The sequence below is a fragment of the Manis javanica genome, chromosome 8, assembly GCF_040802235.1.
Source record: "Manis javanica isolate MJ-LG chromosome 8, MJ_LKY, whole genome shotgun sequence".
Classification (NCBI taxonomy): Eukaryota; Metazoa; Chordata; class Mammalia; order Pholidota; family Manidae; genus Manis; species Manis javanica.
The window spans coordinates 124558622-124577221 of NC_133163.1; the positions used below are offsets into that span (position 1 = coordinate 124558622).

General features: G+C 44.8%; 1 protein-coding gene and 1 long non-coding RNA gene across 3 annotated transcripts in view; both read left to right on the forward strand.

The window, feature by feature from the left end:
* The first annotated feature begins 945 nt into the window (after window positions 1–945).
* Window positions 946–9227, forward strand: LOC118970887 (uncharacterized). Its single transcript, XR_005059077.2, has 3 exons — window positions 946–1138; window positions 8674–8778; window positions 9124–9227. It is a non-coding gene; the product is annotated as an uncharacterized lncRNA (long non-coding RNA).
* Window positions 9228–16714: 7487 nt separating this feature from the next.
* Window positions 16715–18600, forward strand: part of ETFA (electron transfer flavoprotein subunit alpha) — a 116588-nt gene continuing 114702 nt past the window's right edge. The window contains exon 1 of one of the 2 annotated variants that reach the window (XM_073212233.1): window positions 16715–17042. In XM_073212233.1, coding sequence (XP_073068334.1) covers window positions 17004–17042 — 39 coding nt within the window. In that variant the 5' untranslated portion in view covers window positions 16715–17003. The remainder of the gene's footprint in view (window positions 17043–18600) is intronic. The other variant, XM_073212232.1, reaches the window with a different exon arrangement.

Genomic DNA, 18600 nt, shown 5'->3' on the forward strand with positions numbered 1-18600 from the left:
ACCTTGGAAATGTGGAGGGTGCACCAAACAACAGGCACCAGGAGGCCAAGCAGGGAGACAGGAAGGAGCCCGTCTAGATGTTAGGCCCCTGTCCCTTTAAGACTTTCAAAACACACTCACTTTTCTTTTGTCCCAGGGAGCCAGTTGTGGGGACCCACTCGCAGATTTTACTTTTCTGTTTCCCTAATATCCAGCACGCTGTGCAGTGTGTGTCTGCCTTCCTGGTGTGGATTACCAGAGCTGGTTATTCAGCAGTCCTGGGCTCCCTCTCCTTTCCCACTCTGACTCCTCTCCTTCCGCCGAGGAGCCGGGGTGGGGAGAGCAGAGCGCTCGGGTTCCGCCAGGCCACAGCTTGTATCTTACCCCCTTTGTGAGGCGCTGGGTTCTTGAAGGTGTAGATGTAGCCTGGCTGTTGTGCTGTATCTTCTGGTCTGTCTTTTAGGAATAGTTGTATTTGTGGTATTTTCAAAAATATATATGGTTTTGGGAGGAGATTTCTGCTGCCCTACCCACGCTGCCATCTTGGCTCTTATACCTCTTTGCAAGCTCTTTAACTTGTCAGTTCTCCTACACTGTGTACTTACAACTCAGAGGGGAAATTCCGAAAGTGATATATTTTTAAAGAAAGGTAAAATGAGCCCTGAATGAAAAGGAAGTCCTCAAGAACAAGGCAGGAACTGAACAGGTCTTACATGACAGTGATTCTCAGACGTTTGGAATTCAAGAATCAAGAAAAAACAGTGGGGACATCTCATGGGACTGCCATTATTTCATGATGCCAAGTGAGGCATTAGAAACAATAACTATTATCTATTATCATCATCTCATATTAGAGGAAACATATTAATACCAAACACAAAAACCTAGCCTCAGAATAGTCCTTTCCATTGAGCTTTGTGAAAGACTCATTACATCATTCTTATTTTTCTCATTCAGATGCAAAATGCTAAAATCTTCATCTTGGGTTGAAGACTGGGACCCACTGGGCTAGCACCTTGGAAATGAGGAGGGCGCACCAAGCAGCAGGCACCTGGAGGCCAAGCAGGGAGACAGGAAGGAGCCTGAAATGTGAAGGCTGTGGAAGGTCCCACCCCTCGGCTTGGCCCCAAGGCTCTGTCACGGCTTCGCAGTGTGTGTGGTAAGTGTGGGAGTTCCTGGGAGCCAAGTGGTTATTTCATTCTCAAAGACTGTAATGGTGACTGCTTGAAATCCCTTTTCTAAGCACTGAAAATACAGCTCTGTATACGACAGATGTAATTCTTGCCCTTTCTCATAGAGGAGAGGACTCTGGGACAAATATCTTTCATTAAATCCATGAGATCAGAGATGGCACCAAACCCTCCTCCTGTACCTGACCAAGGACTGGTAGACGACAGCAGGCTCAGCGAAGAGACACCGAACCACAAAGTTCCTTGGGTGCCCTGAAAAGGCCAGTCAGGGACATTAGAGGGGAGAGGCATCCAGTGGGACCTCAGTTGGTATCTCTTCTGCATCAGTGAAATTTCTAGTATCCATTTCTATCCAGGGGTATATTGGAAAGATATGCATGTTTTATTAAGCTTGGAATAAGGCTTCAGTATTTATGTATAAGTCTCAAGCTTCACTTTAGCATTATGAAGCCTAGCAAAATGGAGGCTAATTTAATAATGTAGGCAAATTTCTTTGCCATTAATCCCATGAATCATATATGTCTCCTCTAAGAGCCTGAAATATGAATATTTTAGCACAAGTAAAGTGTCAGGAGAGAAAAATCTCTCTAGTTGGGACTAACCAAAAGAAGGTCAGAGTGCATTCTAGATGTTAAACTAAGGTCACCTTATTATATAGTACATACATGAATGCATATTATGTGTGTATATATATATTATAGTACCTATATTATACTATAGCATATAGCATATATATATCATAGTGTACATAGATGTATGTATGTTTATATTATAGTAAACACAAGCAAAATTAACAGTGGATGAGTCACTGACAAATAGAGGTCTTACCTTAGTTGCTTTCATGTAACAATTAGGAGCCCAAGAATTTAGAATCCTATTTATTAGGGTGCCTATAGATGCAACCAATGTCTGAAAGAACAGTTTTGGAAAATAATCACCTTTACATGACTGTGGATACCATCAACTTGTTTTGTATGCATTTTTCTCACAGATGACTATAATGGCTATCTTTACTTCAGCTAGGATCCTTAATGTAAATTCTTGGCCTGTAAATCAAAAATTTTAGAGTTCTCCACGTTGTAATTGTCATGTTTGGGGATAGTTTCTCTATTTTCCCAAGTGAGAATTATTTGGATCATGACTGTACCTCTGCTTAGCAAGATTTCCTTTTATGAAGTTTTTTTTGTTTCTTTTTCATGGGAAGAAAACATATTTCTTAAGCACTTACTATGAGTTTCTACAATGGAAGGCCTTGAGGGCAAGGACCATGTCTATTTTATATTCCTGGGCCTAGCAGAGAGCCTGCATATAATGAGTGCTCAATAAATGGATGCTGAATGAGGGGTGTCCAGGTGTTCCTGCTGGGAGCTCCTTCCAGAGGTGGCCCCCAAGGAGGCCTCCCACGGGCCCCGCCTCCTATTATTTTCTCCCTTTTGTAGTTCTCTCCATTCTAAACCAGGGCTGGTCAGTGTGGCCAGTAGAACAGGCGGCCGTGATGGTACGACACTGCTAGGTTTAGGTAATAAAGACTGCAGCTTATGTCTTCTTCTCCCTCTCTCTCTCTCTCAACGGCCACTTTGGGGAGAAGCCATGTGAATAGGTCCCTGTGCTGAGGAACGGAAGCCTCCTGCCAACTGCACGTGGGCGGGCTTGGAAGCAAATCCTCTGATCCCATTTAAGTTTTCAGAGACTGAAGCCCTGACCAATAGTTTGACCATAACCTTGTTAGAGATTCTAAGCCAAACCGTTCAGCTAAGCACTCCATGATTCCTGACCTTCAGAAACTATATGAGATAATAAATGTTTCAAGAAGGTAAATTTGGGGAATAATTTGTAACTCAGCAAAAGATAAATAATACAACATAAAACCCCATACCTTTCTCACCAAAACCCCTTGAGGAAGGCATTAAATCACTTTCTGACCCGTGAAGACATAGAGGATCAGTGGAATTAAGGAACTTGTCTAAACCATCACAGCTGAAAGTGGGAGAAATACGATGCAACTCCAAGCCGGCGCCCGTTACCTCTCAGGGAACAAAAACTTCACATTCTCTTGCCCAAATAATCTTACCCTTAAAGTTTGTCACTCTGTTATTATTTGGGATTTCAATATCTGGTCATAATAAGAGCAGAGATTATTAAAAATGTACCAAGGGAAGATATTTGCATAACCCATAAGTGATCGAGGTTTCACGGTCATGATTTTCAAATGGAGATATGACAACACATGGGAAGGAACAGATAAGCTGAAAGAATCTGAAAGTGACACAATCAAAATCATTTGTAGGTATTTTTAGCACAAAGAAAGAAATCCTGTTGGCAGACACTGTTAGAAGGGTAGGTCCATTTTCAGGTGCTGTATTTAGAAAGGCAAAATGCCATTGCAAAATAATTGCTTCTTAAGAACACTGATGAGCCTTGGAAATATGAAGCAGGTTCTACAACTATAGGCCCATTTCTGTGGGGCCCCCATCCAAGCTGAGAAGGGGACTACTCAGAAGCAGCACGCGTGGGTTCAAACCCCATCAGCCTCCGAATTTTCAGTGAAAGAGTGGGTCTGTTGTGCAAACACAGCTTTAAGACAAATCCCTGGGTCTCACCTTTTAACCAGATTGCTGCCCCTAAAATAGTTTTGTACAGAAATTCTGGAGCAGCTCTGGTAAGTAGAGAATTCGAGCTATACAGATGGGTAGCAGAGAGCATTGAAGGGCACTAAGCATGTTAAATTAATATAATGCAGGGGCTCTCATTCATGGAGTCCTGAAATACTTGTGGGCAAAGGTTGGTGTGTGTGACATGTGTTACAAGAAGTTTGCAATTATTACAGTTAAGTTACTGGCCTTTTCAAATGATTTTTTAAAAAGAGAAAATAAATAACAGGGTTTATCTCTCACCTTCACAGGATGTGTGTTATATCTGTGTGTGTGGTGTGTATCCATGTGTGTGTGTCTAGCTACATACAGTGCAGCTTACAAATGTAAAGTGTACTGTTTGAAGGTTTTTAATATATTCACAGAGTTGTGTGACCATCATCACAATTTTAGACATTTTCATTAAACTTGCAAAAGAGCCCATACTCAGTAGTCAGTCCCCATTCTGGCTGTCTCTAAAGATTTGTCTGTTCTGGACATTTCATATAAATAGAACCGTGCAATATATGGTCTTTTGTGATGGCTTCTTTTACTTACCATAATCTTTTCAAGGTCCACCCATGTTGTACATGTGTCAGTGCTTCATTCCTTCTTATTATTGAACAATAGTCTATAGTATGGTTATACTACATTTTATTTATCCATTCATTAGTTGATAGGCACTTGGGTTGTTTTCACTTTCTGGCTATTATGAAGACTTGTGTATAAGTTTTGTGTGAACATATGTTTTCATTTCTCTTGGGTATATACCTAGGAATGGAATTGCTGGGTCATAAGGTAACTCCATATTTAACATTTTAAGGAACTACCTGATTGTTGGCCAAATCAGCTGTATAATTTATGAGAGTTCCCTCCAGTGATGTATAAGGGCTCCAATTTCTCCATTTCCTCACCAGCACTTACAACTATTTGTCTTTTTGATTATAGTCATTTTAGTGTGTGTGAAGTGGTTTTGATTTGCATTTCCCTTATGACTAACAATGTTGAGTATCTTTTCATGTGCTTTTTTGACACAAGAAGACATTTGTATATATTCTTTGGGAAAAAGTCAATTCAGATCATTTGTCCATTTAGAAAATTGTGTTGTCTTTTTATTATTGAGTTGGAAGAGTTCTTGATGTATTCTGGATACAATCTCTTATCAGATATTTGAAAATATTTTCTTCCATTCTGTAAAATGTTCTTTCATTTACTTGATGTGTCCTTTGAAGCACAAAAATTTTAAGTATCAATGGAGTCCAGTTTGTCAATGTTTTATTTTGTTGCTCACGCTTTTGCCTAACCCAAGGTCATGAAGATTCAATCTTATATTGTCTTTAAAGAGTTTTATAGTTTCAGCTTTTACATTTAGGTCTATGGTCCATTTTGAGTTAATTCTTGGGCGTGGTACGAGGAAGGAGTGCAACTTCATTCTTTTGCATGTGGAAAACCTCACAGTGAAAAAGTTACATTTTCAAGGAGAATAAAAAAAATTGCTTTTTGATGCCTGACCTTTCATTATAACATTTAAAGCTCAAATGATTAGGCTCTAGTTTTCCCTGTGGTACCAAATTTATTTATTTTCTTTTCTCTCCTTCCTTCCTCTTCCCTCCCCCTTCCCTTCTAACTTCCTTCCTTTATTTCTTTCGTCTCTCTCTCCCTCCCTCTCTTTCTTTCCCTCTTTCTCCTTTCATGATTGTTGCCAATTTCTGTTGCTATTCCTTCAGACAATCAGTAAATATTTATTGAGCACCTGCTGCGTTCCTGTTACTTTGCCATGTGGTGAAGGGGCTACAAATTTGTACAAGACATGGATTCTGCCCTAAGGGGCTTTACGATTCAGTTGGGGTAGTTAGTGCCACATATATTAGATGTTACCCTATGACATAAGGTCAATAAGAACCTAAGGCTCAAACTGGTCCTAGGAACACAGTGAAATGTTTGTATTGTGGCAGAACCACAAAGGCCACGTATAGATTGACTGAATACAGTTGAGAGATGTGGACATCAGAACACTCACACATTTCTGATGAGAATGTAAATTGGTGAAGCCACTTTGGAAAACAGTTTGTAAGTTCCTTCAATGGTTAAACATAGTTACCATGTTTATGCCCAAGAGAAATGAAACCATATATCCAGATGAAAACTTGTACACAAATGTTTATAGCATGATTATTCACAAGAGCCCAAAAGTGGAATAACTGAATATGTCCATCAACTGATGAATGAATAAATAAAATATGGTAAATCCATACAGGAGAATATTATTCAGTCACTAGAAGGAATGAAATACTGATATGTGCCACAACATGGGTGAGCTTTGAGAAGAGTATGCTAAGTGAAAGAAGTTAGTTACATAAGACCTCAAATTATATTATTCCATTTATATGACATGTTCATAGTAGGCAATCCACAGACAGCAATTAGATTAGTGATTGCTTAGGGCTGGGGACAGGGGTGGTGGTGATAAGGGGTGTGATAGCTGAAGAGTATGATGTTCTTTTTTAGGTGATGAAACCATCCTAAAATTGACTGTTGTGATGGTTGCACAACTCTGAATATACTAACAGTAATATATGTGTATTCATTAAAAGGGTGAGTTGTATGGTATAGGAGTTATATCTCAATAAAGCTGTTGTTAAAAATGAACAAAAACAGCAAATGCCAGAGGGATGAGGAGGACAGAGAGGGAGTGTAGCTCAGGTGACCTGAGAAGGCTTCATAGCAAATAAACTCATTTGTTGGTTTGTTCATTTGTTTGTTTATTCATGAAGTATGCATTGAGTAGTTACATGCAACAGACATTATTCTAGGCACAAGGGATACAAGAGCGAATAGAACAAAGTCATTGCTCTGAATGAGAAAACACAGGAAATGGAGAAAATGGGGAAAGGACTACATATTAGTGATCAGAGAAAGCCTCTCCCAGAAAGTAGTATTTAAGCTAAAACCAGAATGAAGAGTGAGTATTCTGGAAGAGAAGTTCTGGAGGGAAAACTTACCAGACAGAGGGAACAGCAAGTAAAAAGTTCTCAAGACAAGGAGGAATTGAAAGGAGAAAGAGGAGATAAATTGGGAGCGCCGGCAAGGGCCAGACCAAGGAGGGACTTGAAGCCGTGGTGATAGCTTCGGGTTTTTCCCTGGTGGGACGGGAGGGTTTTGAACAGACATGGTGTAATGTGATTTATGTTTTAAGAGGATCACTATTTGTTCTGAGTGGTATAGACTTTGAAGTCAAGAGCAGAGGCTCAAAGGCAGCTACAATAATCCCAGTAAGAGATAATGGCAGCTTGGACGAAAGTGGAAGCAGAAAGCTAGAGCCAACAGGACCTGCTGATGGGCTGAGCGTAGGATGTAGGTCAGATTTCAAAATGAAATGTTTCAGCTTATGTTTCTGTCAACATCCCAATCATAAGTTGTGTGAGCAGGGGTTTCAAGCTGGTGCCCTGCTTTGTGTATTTGCGTGTGGCTGTGTTTTAGTCAGCTTTACTGAGGTAAAATTATCATATAATAAAATTCACCAGTTTCAAATGTACGGTCTGTTGAATTGTAAATGTATACAGTCATTGTGTAGACCACAATCATGTTACAGAATAACTTCATCTCCCTAAAAAGTTGCCTCATGCCCACTTGCCATTGGTGCCCTCCCTCCCTGCCCGGCTCCTGGGAATCACTGACCTGCTCTCTGTCCCTGTAGTTTTGCTTTTTACAGAGTGTCATATAAATGGAATCATATGTCTTATCATCTGGCTTTTTTCACTTAGCACAGTGTTTTTGAGATTCATCTGTGTTGTTGTGTAATCAGTATTGTGTACCTTTTTTATTATTTTAGAGCGAATACAAGAGACCATACTTAGTCAGCTTGGGCTGCCATAACAAAATGCCAGGAGTTGGGATACTTAAATAACAGAGATGTATTTCTCATGGTTCTGGAAGTGCAAAGTCAGGGAGTGGGCATGGTGAGGCTCTGGTGAGGACCACTTCCTTGGCTAACAGATGGCCACCTTCTCTCTGTGTCCTCACAGGGACGGACTGATCGGTCATGAGGCTCCCACCCTCACAACCTCCTCTATACCTAGTTATGTCCCAAAGGCCACATGTTCAGATATCAAATTTGTGGGTAGGGCTTCAGCATATGAATTGTGGGGGACATAAATCAGTCCACAGCACAATGGAACACAATAGAGTACAATCTGTTAATTCATTCACCAGTTAATAGGTACTTGGATTATTTTCAGTTTGGGACTCTGATAAATTAAGCTGTTATGAATATTTGAGTACAATTTCAATCTACACCCTGAGCTAAAAGATTGCAATGAAACCTTATTACTGCAAAGTCATGAAACTGCTGTTAGGACAAGTCAGAACATTCAGGCTTCTGCATCTGACGAAAGAATCGTGGAACTGACAAACTGAATGAAGTGCATCATTGACATTGTGAGACAATGACACAATAGATGAAAATATTTTCAACAAAATATATGCTGAATAATATAATGAATAATGATAGGCTTTAACATTGCCACAGCTTTTAAGTTTGTCTAACTAAGCCTTTTCCTGTTTCACCCATATCTTCACCAGTATCAGATACAACACATTTTAGCAGATTCCACTTTGGGTGGTACTGAATTAATGTTTTCTCAACTTCTTTGGAAATATTCTGTTAATCTAGACTATTCAGAAAAGGCAGTTGTACAGTCCTTTCAAACTTTGCATTGACTACTTGAGTAAACTTACCGATATTGCTTAGTACTTAATTAAGCAATATCAGTAGGTCATCAAAAGCCAAGAAAAGTTACCTGAAAGAATTTGCCTTCATTTTAATTGATTATTGAGGTTGCTTCTCATGTTTCTTTTCACCCAATATACCTTAGTAGTAAAGAAGTTAATTTGCTCTGGACGCATTCTGTTGACTCCTGCAATCAAGTCCAACTTAATTAATTCACCAGCAGTGAATGGCTGCCCTTGTTTGCTCACAGGTGAGCCACTCAGAAATGCATTTCAGTTGCAGCTTCATTTCCACTCTTTACATCTGTGAAAATATTCTACTGTAATGAGATATTCTGTTTTTAAGATCTCCCATAGGTGATCTATTCCATTTTATATTTTCTCTTTTTTGATGGTTGTTTTCCTATGCATTGAGAATATTGTGTTGTGCGTTTGGTTTGTTAGTGTCAATATATACTGCATAATAGCACAGCTTTAGTGTTACTGTATACAAACACAATGCTTTGCCATCTAATTCAATAACAGAATAATTCACATTCCATTGAATTATTAGGTTGTCCTTCTGCCTGATTTTGCTTCTGTCTTTCCTTTCACAGGTGTGGATCTGAAGGACACCCCTAACAGTCATCGTGTACTTTAAACTTGTCTCAACGCCTGCAGCCAAGAGAAGTCGGAGTGTAGGTGCGGTCTGAGAAAGCAGGCTGGAAGGTGAGACTGTGGAGCTGGGTTACTCTTTGCTAGACTGGCACTGAGGACCCCTTCACTGCCAGTAGCTGGCACACAGATTGCCCTTAACATAATGTTGTGGCCCAATTGTTGAAACTTTCATCGGTGGTGAATTGGGATGGTATATTTGTAAAAAAGAAGGTACTAGGCATTTGAGAAACATGGGGGAAATTGTAACAAGACAATGTCATTGGGCAGCAATTGCTAAGCTCCACTGACACCTTAGGAAAAAAATGTGAAAGACTAGGAGTGCTTAACAGGCAATTGAAAACCATATATAAAAGCTAGAGGTATACAGTGAGGCAACCTTCAAGGATCTGAAGGATTCACATCATTTTTCCATTTAATTAATCAGTATTGTCTGTGAAGAAATCAGACAAAAACTAGAGGTGATAGTAGATTACCACAGACTCACCTATGGAGTAGCCCTATTGCAGCCCCCACGCCAGTTTTAGTATTTTTGCTAGAGCAAATTGCCACAGCCTCAGGTACATTTTATGTGGATACTGATTTGTTGAATGGGTTATTTTTATCCCTGTGAGAAAAGTGGGTCAGAAACAGTGAGCATTCACATGGAATAGACAACAATATACCTTTATGGTTTTGCTCTGGAGCTATTAACTTTCCACTTCTGTGGTAGTACAACCTGAAGAGATCAGCTCTATTTGGACCTCCTACAGAACATCACCCTAATCTATTACACAGATGACATCATACTATTCAGCCAGATGGACAAAAAGGGGACAGCACAGTAGAGGCCTTGGTCTGACACATGTATGCCAGAGGATGGGAGATAAATTCCATAGAGATTCAGGCATCTGTCACATCAATAAGATGTTTCAGGGTCCAGTGTCAGGAACATGCCTCATATCCCATCCAAAGAAAAAGATAAATTATTGTGCTTCCCACCATGATGAAGGAAGCATATGTCTGGTTGGCCTCTCTGAGTTCTGGACACAGTATATTTCACTGGGAATACTATTCTGGACCATATGCCAGGTGATACAAAAGGCTACCAACTTTAATTGGAGTACAGAACAGAAAAAGGTTATAAAGCAGGTCCAGGCTGTAGTGCAAGTGGTCCTGCTACTTGGCCATATATGGTATTTGTATTTTCATCTTTTTTAGACGCTGTGTGCAGTTTATGGCAAGTTCCACTGGGAATCACAAAATAGGCCCCCTGGGGTGTTGGAGCATGGTCATGTCATCTGCAGCAGATATTTATGTGCCTTTTGAAAAAAATTTGCTGGTGCGCTACTATGACAGCATAGGTCACCAGTGACCCCATGTAGGGAGCTTCCATCATGAGCGGGGTTCTATCAAACCCACCAGTTATGATGTCAGGCAGGCAGCAACAATCTCTCCTAGAATGGAACTGGTTGGTCCTGAGATTGAGCACAAGGAGGACCAGAAGGTACAAGTGAGTCTTGCTTGAGCAGGCAGCCCTGATGGCAGCCATCACACCAGCATCACACCAGCGCCCGTCCTCCGTGCACACTGTGTCTCTATTTAGGATACCTGACAACCAGCTGAGAAGAGGAGGGTTCAAATCCCATACTTGGCTCATGGGGCACTGGCTCAGTGTGTCAGTTCAAACTGAAAGTGGATCACAGTTGTGTTACAGCCTTGAAAAACAGTGCTGAAGGAAGATCTTCTTAGTGGGCAGAGCTTCAGGACGCACACCTGATCATCCATTTTGTGTGGGTGGAGAAGTGTCCCAAGTTTAGAATGTCTGTGGACTCAGAAGCAGTGATGAAAGACCTATATGGCTAATTGGGGCCTGCAAGAAGAGAGATGGGAAGACCAGAAACAAGGAGGTCTGAGATAGAGAGGCAAGGATGGATGGGTGGGTGGGAGTTGGAACAAAGCATGAAGGCTTTTTATCACATGTTAACACCCACCAGAAAACATCCACCACAGAAGAGGCACTACATAACCAAGAAAGACAAAAACCCTGTGGTTTGCCTTTAGCCAGTCTGTCCCCAGCCACCCAGTCCTGACGCTGCGGGCGCATGAGCGGAGCAGCCACAGTAGCAGAGACGGAGGCTAGTAGGAGTCTAGTAGCTGGGCTCCCACTCGCAGAGGCCGATCTTGCTACTGCTGCTGCGGAGTGTGCCCCCAGTACAGCACAGTCCCTCCAGGAGAACAACGGGCCATGTGCTAGAAGTTGACTCCATTGAACCCCTTCCACGCTGGAGGAGCTGTGATTCACCCTGACAGGAATTAACACGTCTTCTTGGTACTGTTTACGTCTCCCGTCCACAGGCTCTTAGCCAGCACCATCATCTGAGGGCTTGCGGCGTGTATGATTCACCAGCACACCACGTCAGACCCAGGGACCCAACTTACTGCAGTGGCGGTGCAGGGACGAGCCCACAGTCACAGGTTCACTGATTCCGTCATATGCGGTGCCACGAGAAGCTGCTGGCCCGACAGGGTGTCGGAATGGCCTTCTGATGGCCCACTTGAAGTGTCAACTTGAAGGCAATCGTTTATGAGGAGTGGGCTCATCTTCCCGGGTGCTGTGTACACCTTGACTCAAAGACCTTTCTGTGTGTTGTGTCCTCAGTAGGAAGAATGTATGGTTCTAGAAACCCGGGTGGAAGCAAGAGGGACCTATTTTGCCATCACTCTCAGTGAGCACTTGGGGAATTGGGGCTTCCAGACATCACAACTCTGGGGTCTGCAGGGTTAAAGGTCTTTGTCCCCAAATGGGGACTCTCCCACCAGAGGACACAGCAAGAGTCCTGTTGAATGGTAAACTATAGCTGCTTCCTGGGTGCTCGGGCACCGTGTGTGCAGGGAGCAGCAGGCAAGAAGGGTCATCAGCTTGGCCCCAAGTGCCCCACTTGGGGGCTCCTCCATACTTTCTTCCCCAACTGTGGCAATAAATTGACAAATGCAGCAAACCTGGCCAGAGAAGGGTGTGGTGGCCAGGGGCTCAGATACTCAGGTAAGCCACTGGCACCAAAGGAGATGCGAGCTGAGGGTGAGGAGAATTTGCAATGGATAATGAGGAAGGAGCCAACGAACACCAGCTGTGATTCCTGCGAAGTTGCAGTAGCTGGGGCTGTAGTTCGTCCCATTAACTCTGTTCTTCTGGGTTTCTGCCAGGAATCCCGGAGGAGCTGATCCTGAAACTGGCCTGTGGAGAGGAAAGAGGACAGTGAGGTGTTTTTCCAAATAGACTAGAGAGTGTTTTCAAGGGTTGACTGTGGCGACTCCTCCCTCCATCCCTGTACCCTCACTCTTTCTACACACACTCAGAAAACGCCCACAAACATGAACCAGATGAGCCATGGGTCTTGCCACCAAAGCAGCCCTAACTGAATGGGAAAGACAGATACCCAAATAACTCTACAGGAAATCCTATAATATGAATGTTTTAGTATAAACATTTCCTCCGTACTTGACCCTTATAGATACAACTCCCCTGCACTTCCCCACAGAGCCTCTGGGGGGCGTCTCACGTGTGCTCCTGAGCAGGCCTGTCACCTGTCACCTGCAACAGACTTTGCCCATTTCCTGCCTCTTCCTCTGCTCCTGCGCTGCTCTGCCGGGAGCCTCCCTGTCCCACAGGCAGTGCGCCTTGGCTGGCACGGCTGCCGCTGATTCACTGGAGCCTGGGAGACGCCGAAGCTGCCCCGTGGGGTGGAGGTCGGGAGAGGAAGCTTCTCTCCCCTTTTGTGTTTTGCTTTGTCGTGGTTGGGGCAGCAGGGAAAGGGGTCAGTTTGTGTACCAAGTTTTTAATATGGTGTTTCGTAAAGTATCCCTTTCGATTTTTACTTAAAGTGCCCTTCTGTCTTCCTTCTGGTACCGGTTGAATGGGCTGAGTTTTCTTGGTCCTTGTCTTCTTGAAGGAAAGAATTCGGCCAAGAGAACAGACAGCAAGTAGAGGCAGCAAGGACTTTATTAGGTTAAAGTGAAAGCACACTTGGAAGGGTCCAAGGGAGCAACTCAGGAAAATTCGAGCGCCTCATTTAGCTACAGGCTGAGGGTATTTATGCCATTTTGGTCCCCCTGATTCCTTGTCTATCCCCTCCCCTGTCCGTCCTTAAGGTGGAGCTGTTGTTAGCCAGTGCTCGCCTTGTTTCGTGCCAGTGTTTGGGTGGATGTGGCAAGGCTGTTTGAGTTTTGATGTTATGCACATGCCCATTTTGGTTAATTTGCCCCTGCGGGTCAAGCACCCCCACCACCACTGCAAGGTCATATAGTGGTCAAATTCTGCCATTTTCATATTATCTGCACATGCCTGGCTGCACAGTGGAGGCAATACAGGGGCAGGTGGCGGGCTTGGGTAGAGGGGGATAGTTGGGGGGATGGCAGGATGCTCTTTGCTGAGGGGCCCAGGTGACCTTTAGCTAGAGGCCCTGGGTGTTCTTTCCGGTAGTCCTCCCCCACCCGCTCTCCGCTCGTGTGCAGCTGTCTGCCTGCTCCAACACTCCACTTACACAGTATGCACATATGAGCCAAATGGGGGGACTGGGTTGGGAGGCAAATGCAGTGATAAATAGAATACTAAATTGTCCCTCCCACATAGGATTTCACTCGGTGGGGTCCACAGCCCCAGTCTACCCATGAATGCAGACATGATCGCAAGGGATGGAAGCTGGGTTCTGTTCACACAACCAGGGTAGTGAATGTCTTGCCAATGGGTTTCAGCCCCAGACAAGTTTGCTATGGATTCGGTGTGACCAAAGAAATTGACAGCAAAACGTTCTTGGGGTGAAAGGGTTATACCCAACTTTATTTCCAGGTGGCAGGTCAGTCACTAAAATCCCACTCACTCAGAGCGAGTCTGCATGCCTCAAGCTGGTCTCTGCCTCTGGGCCCCTCTGTCTGCACAGCCGTCCTGCACAGCCATCCTCCAGGCCTCTCTGCACAGTCATCCTACCCAGCTGTCCTCTGGGCCTCTGTCCTCGGTGCTGCCACCACTCCAGCCTCTGCTCTGCTCTCCTGCAGCCTTGCAGCCCTGCCACCGTGTCATCCAGAGCATTGGGCAGAGCTCTTTTTATAGAGTCAGCAGCCATGTATTGCCCACAGATGTGCAGTGAGCTAGTCAACCAGGGCCAGGTGAGAATCCCGGCCACAGGAACTCTCATTTTATCCACAGTGAAGAAGAGGGAAGAGTTCATTCATTCATTCAGGGGGATCAGGGGAGACCTTACAGAGGAAATGTTCCTTGAACTGAGTGGAGTAGAGGTCAGTCAGGCAGGGAAGGGAATTCCGGACAGAGGGAAGAGTGAAAGCTGAGCACAGGGCCCTTAAAATGTTCGTTGTCTCAAAGTCCTTGCTTCAGGGAACTTACAATTCCATGCAGGGAGATGAACAAAATGTTTCTCCTGTTAGGTGTTAATAAAAACCAAGAAGAAAAAATAAATAAGATGATAGAAAGTGGAGAGGGAGGGTGACTATTTCATGTAGGGTAGCCAAGGTCGACCATTCTGAAAATGTGGCTCTTGAGCAGAAACTTGAATGAAGTGATTAAAAGAGCTACATGATCTCCAGGGAACACCAGGGGTGCCAACCCCTCAGACAGGAGCTGTCTGGTGAGTTTACAGAACAGCAAGGAGGCCTTTGTTGGGGTACAGTGATAGAGGGAGACAGTGGTAGAAGAGGGCTTTGAGCAGAGGATACTATCAGCGTGCTGTTTGCAGAAAAGACTTCAGGAGGCAAAGCTATAAACAAGACCAGTTAGGAGGCGCCTGCAGTGATCCAGGTGCAACATGATGAAGACCTCGGGATGGTGGTAGTGGCAGAGGGATGCAGAGGTGTTGGTGGGAATTGTTGGATTTTAGACATCTTTTGAAGGTAGAGCCATGGAATCTGTTGGTTGACTCAACAAATTTGGAATGGCAAGTTGTTGCTAAATTGGGAAATTGAGACCATTTCTGAACATATCACTCTCCTGCTTAAAATTTCATGGTAGCACTCAAGATTCTTTAGCAAGTCATTCATTGATTTGTTGATTCATGAATACTGATTGAATGCCTACTGTGAGCCAGGCACTGTGCAAGGTGTTGATGACCCAATAGCAGAAAAGTAGGACATATTCTCTGCCTTTACAGGCCTTAGAGTCAAATGGGTCAGATAGACAAGTAATCAGGTCATTAAAACCCACGTGACAATTGCCACTCTAGAGGAAGTACAGGTGGAACTAGGGCCACAGGGAGAAGTATCGAATTCAGAGTTAGTGGGAGGAGGAAGGCCCGAGCTGAATGTCAGGATGAATAGGTATTAAACAGTGGAAAGAGTAAGGGCAGAGGGAACAGGAAGAGAGGGAGGAGGCAGAGGGTGTGGAGCATCGGATGATACGAAGGAAGTTCTGTATGGCCACAGGGGCTGAAGGGGGTGAAAGACAAGGCTCAAGAGGAAGGAAACGATCAGTTCATGCCAGGCTTATAAGTCATGTTAAGGGGTTTGCATTTCTAATCCTAAAAGCAATGGAGAAACATTGAAGCGTATTCAGCAGGGGGAGTAACATCACCTCTTTAACCTTTTGAAAGAGCCCTTTGGTTGCAGTGGGAGATGGACTGGAGGGTGGAGAAGACTGGAAACTGGGAGAACAGTAAGGAGGCAACCACAGCAATCCAAACACAGAGCGAGGTAGAAGGGAGCCCTAAATGGATTTGAGGGTTGTTCTGGGAGTGGAATCGCTAGAACTCAGTGACTGACAGGATAGGGAATGAATGACAGAAAGAAGTCCAGTGTGATCCCCAGGCTTTGGGCTTGAGCAGCTGGGTGGAAGTGCAAAGCATTCCCTGAAAAAGGGAATGCAGGAGGAAAATTGAATCTGTAAGGGAATGCTGAGTCAGACACGCACAAGGGGGCTCAAGGTGTTGGGGGGCATCTCAGGAGACGTCCAAGTAGGCAGGTGGATAAATGGATCCAAAGGTCAGGAGAGATTTGGCAGTCAACAGCACTGAAGCCATGGGGTGGGTGGGACTGGCCAGGAGAGGTTGAGTGCGGGGAGAAGAGGGGGCCCCAAGCTCACCTCCTTTCAAGGTCTTGCCCTGCCTGCTCTTCCAGCCGCATCTCCCGCCATTCGGCCTCTTTCGCAGGCAGGCAGCTCCTGGAATTCTTGCCCCTTGTCCTTGGACCTTCCCGTCAAGTTCCTTCCCTGTTTGTGCCCACGCATTTAGTACCCAGTTCAAGTATCACCAGTTAGGTGAATCCCGTCTCCCATAATTGGAATGATATGTTTATTTGTATGTTTCCTCCTCCAGTTGGTGAGTTCAACGTCTTATGCATACTTTTATTATATTCCCCTGAGCTGGAACATGTGTTTGGCACATAACAGATGTATCGTTGACATCTGTGAGTAAACGGGCAAGCAAAAGAATAACTGTGGAGTGAGAGGCGGGGACTTCACCCAGGGGACTGGGACGCCAGGAGGGGGACATCATCAGCTCAGGGGGGAAGTCCACTCTAACAGCCTTGCGCACTTGGGGCTGAGAGTCCGCGTGGGCCCGCGACACCCGCCGTTGGCCGGCTTTGCGGGCGGCTCTGTGGCGGGGCTTCAGCAAAGGGTCGGAACAGCCTCAGTCCAGCCCCTAACTTTCCACTGTTCCCATTGGTTGCACAACCGCCCAATGGGCAAGCAGGAACTGAGAGCGGGCTCTCCCCGCGGAGCGCTGGGCCCCCGTTCGCGCGTCTCGCGAGCGTTACGGTGACTCGGGGAGGCCGCGCCGCTCTGGGTGCTGGTTCTGAGTCCAAGGGTGCTGCGAGGGGGCTTGCGAGCCGAGATACCATGTTTCGAGCGGCGGTTCCTGGGCCACTGCGACGGGCGGTGAGTCCGGGCGGGCAGGGCCGAGCCCGGTGACCGTCCGCCTTAAGCCCGCTGCCCTTGTGAAGGTCTTGGAGGAGATCCCTGGCCCCCACAGACGCGACCGGCCCCGCGTAGGCGGGCCCAGCCCGGCCTGGGGCTCGGGCCCCAAATCCCGGGCCTGCCCGTGACTCCTGCCGCCCGCCAGCGGCTGGCCGAGGTCAGGTCGGCGGCCAGGGTGACCCGCAGTAAGGAACTCGGCGTTTGTGCTGCCCCTGCGCCCCGCCCCCTCCCACCCTCCGGGTTTCCTCTGCGCCACCAAGCCTGCAGGTCCAGTGACCCGGGCAGGGAGCCCCGCCCTGGGGGAATCTGTACCCGAGGAGGGGGGAATGTCGCCGCCGGGATGCCCTCGGAAGGAGTTTAGAACCCGAATTCAGCCAGGAACCCGACAGTTCTGGAAGAATTAAACTTTTTTATTGGGAGCACTGTGACTGCCGAAGCCACTTTAGGTGCAGGCGCGGGGGCTGCGTGGTAATGGATGCTTGCTTGCTCTGCGCTGGCCGACGGGGCAGTGCTGAGTTCGGTGACTGTATATGTAAAATCTATGACCAATTTTATGACTAGCCAGTTTTGAAAGGCAGGAGTCTTTTTGTATTGCAGGCTGACCTGATTTTAAATCAGCAGATTCTTGGTTTAATAGCCAGGGAACTACAGGTAGTGGTAAGTTTATTATTTTTTTCACTGGTGACAAATCAATTCTATTGTGAGAAGACGGGTAGAAAATATATTTTTGTCTTAATGCCATGGGACAACAGTATTTGAAGACTGACCAATTACAAGTCATGTAACAATTTATATTGTGGATTCTGTAAATTTTCTAATTTACAATTAGATTGAGAAGATTGTTATACTTGGGTCAGAAACTTCCCTGTGTTGTGTACTTTTCCTACAATATTATTGTATGTGCTTATTTTCCCAAATGGAATTTTCTCTCTGAGACATAGCTGGCAATCTTTCTAGACATCTGTAAATCCTTTTCTTGTGTGTTCCTTGTTCCATTAACACCCTTTGTTCTTCAAACCCACATCTTTCAGGTCAGTGTTCATTTGTTCTCCGCTCTCCCGTCCCTGAATTTTATTTTTCTCAGAGGAAAAATATAAACAACTTATTAAGTCATAGATTTGGGGAAATTACAGGTATCAGAGCTGGAGTCACAGAAAAATACTTATCTGTACAGCAACTGGAAGGTAGCTTTGTGGACAGGTTGGAAGCCTAGCAGAAGTGAAATAATTGTGGTGGGGGAATTTAGGATTCAGTTATTTTGTAGAGCTAATAGAAAAAAAATGGAATACTTAGCTTAAGTAATTCTTATTATCCATATGGTCTGCCAATAAACATCGACAGTATTTCCAAATCTTAATTGTGGTTTGCCAAAGACTTTGACCTTGACTTGCTTTTAAAATTTGAAGTCAGCCAAGTAGAGCAGCTGCTTTAAGTCATTAGGAACATTTGAGAGATTTGAATTTCAAGTGTTAACAAAATTGTGGGAACACTTCTAACGTGGCTACATATATAGATATTT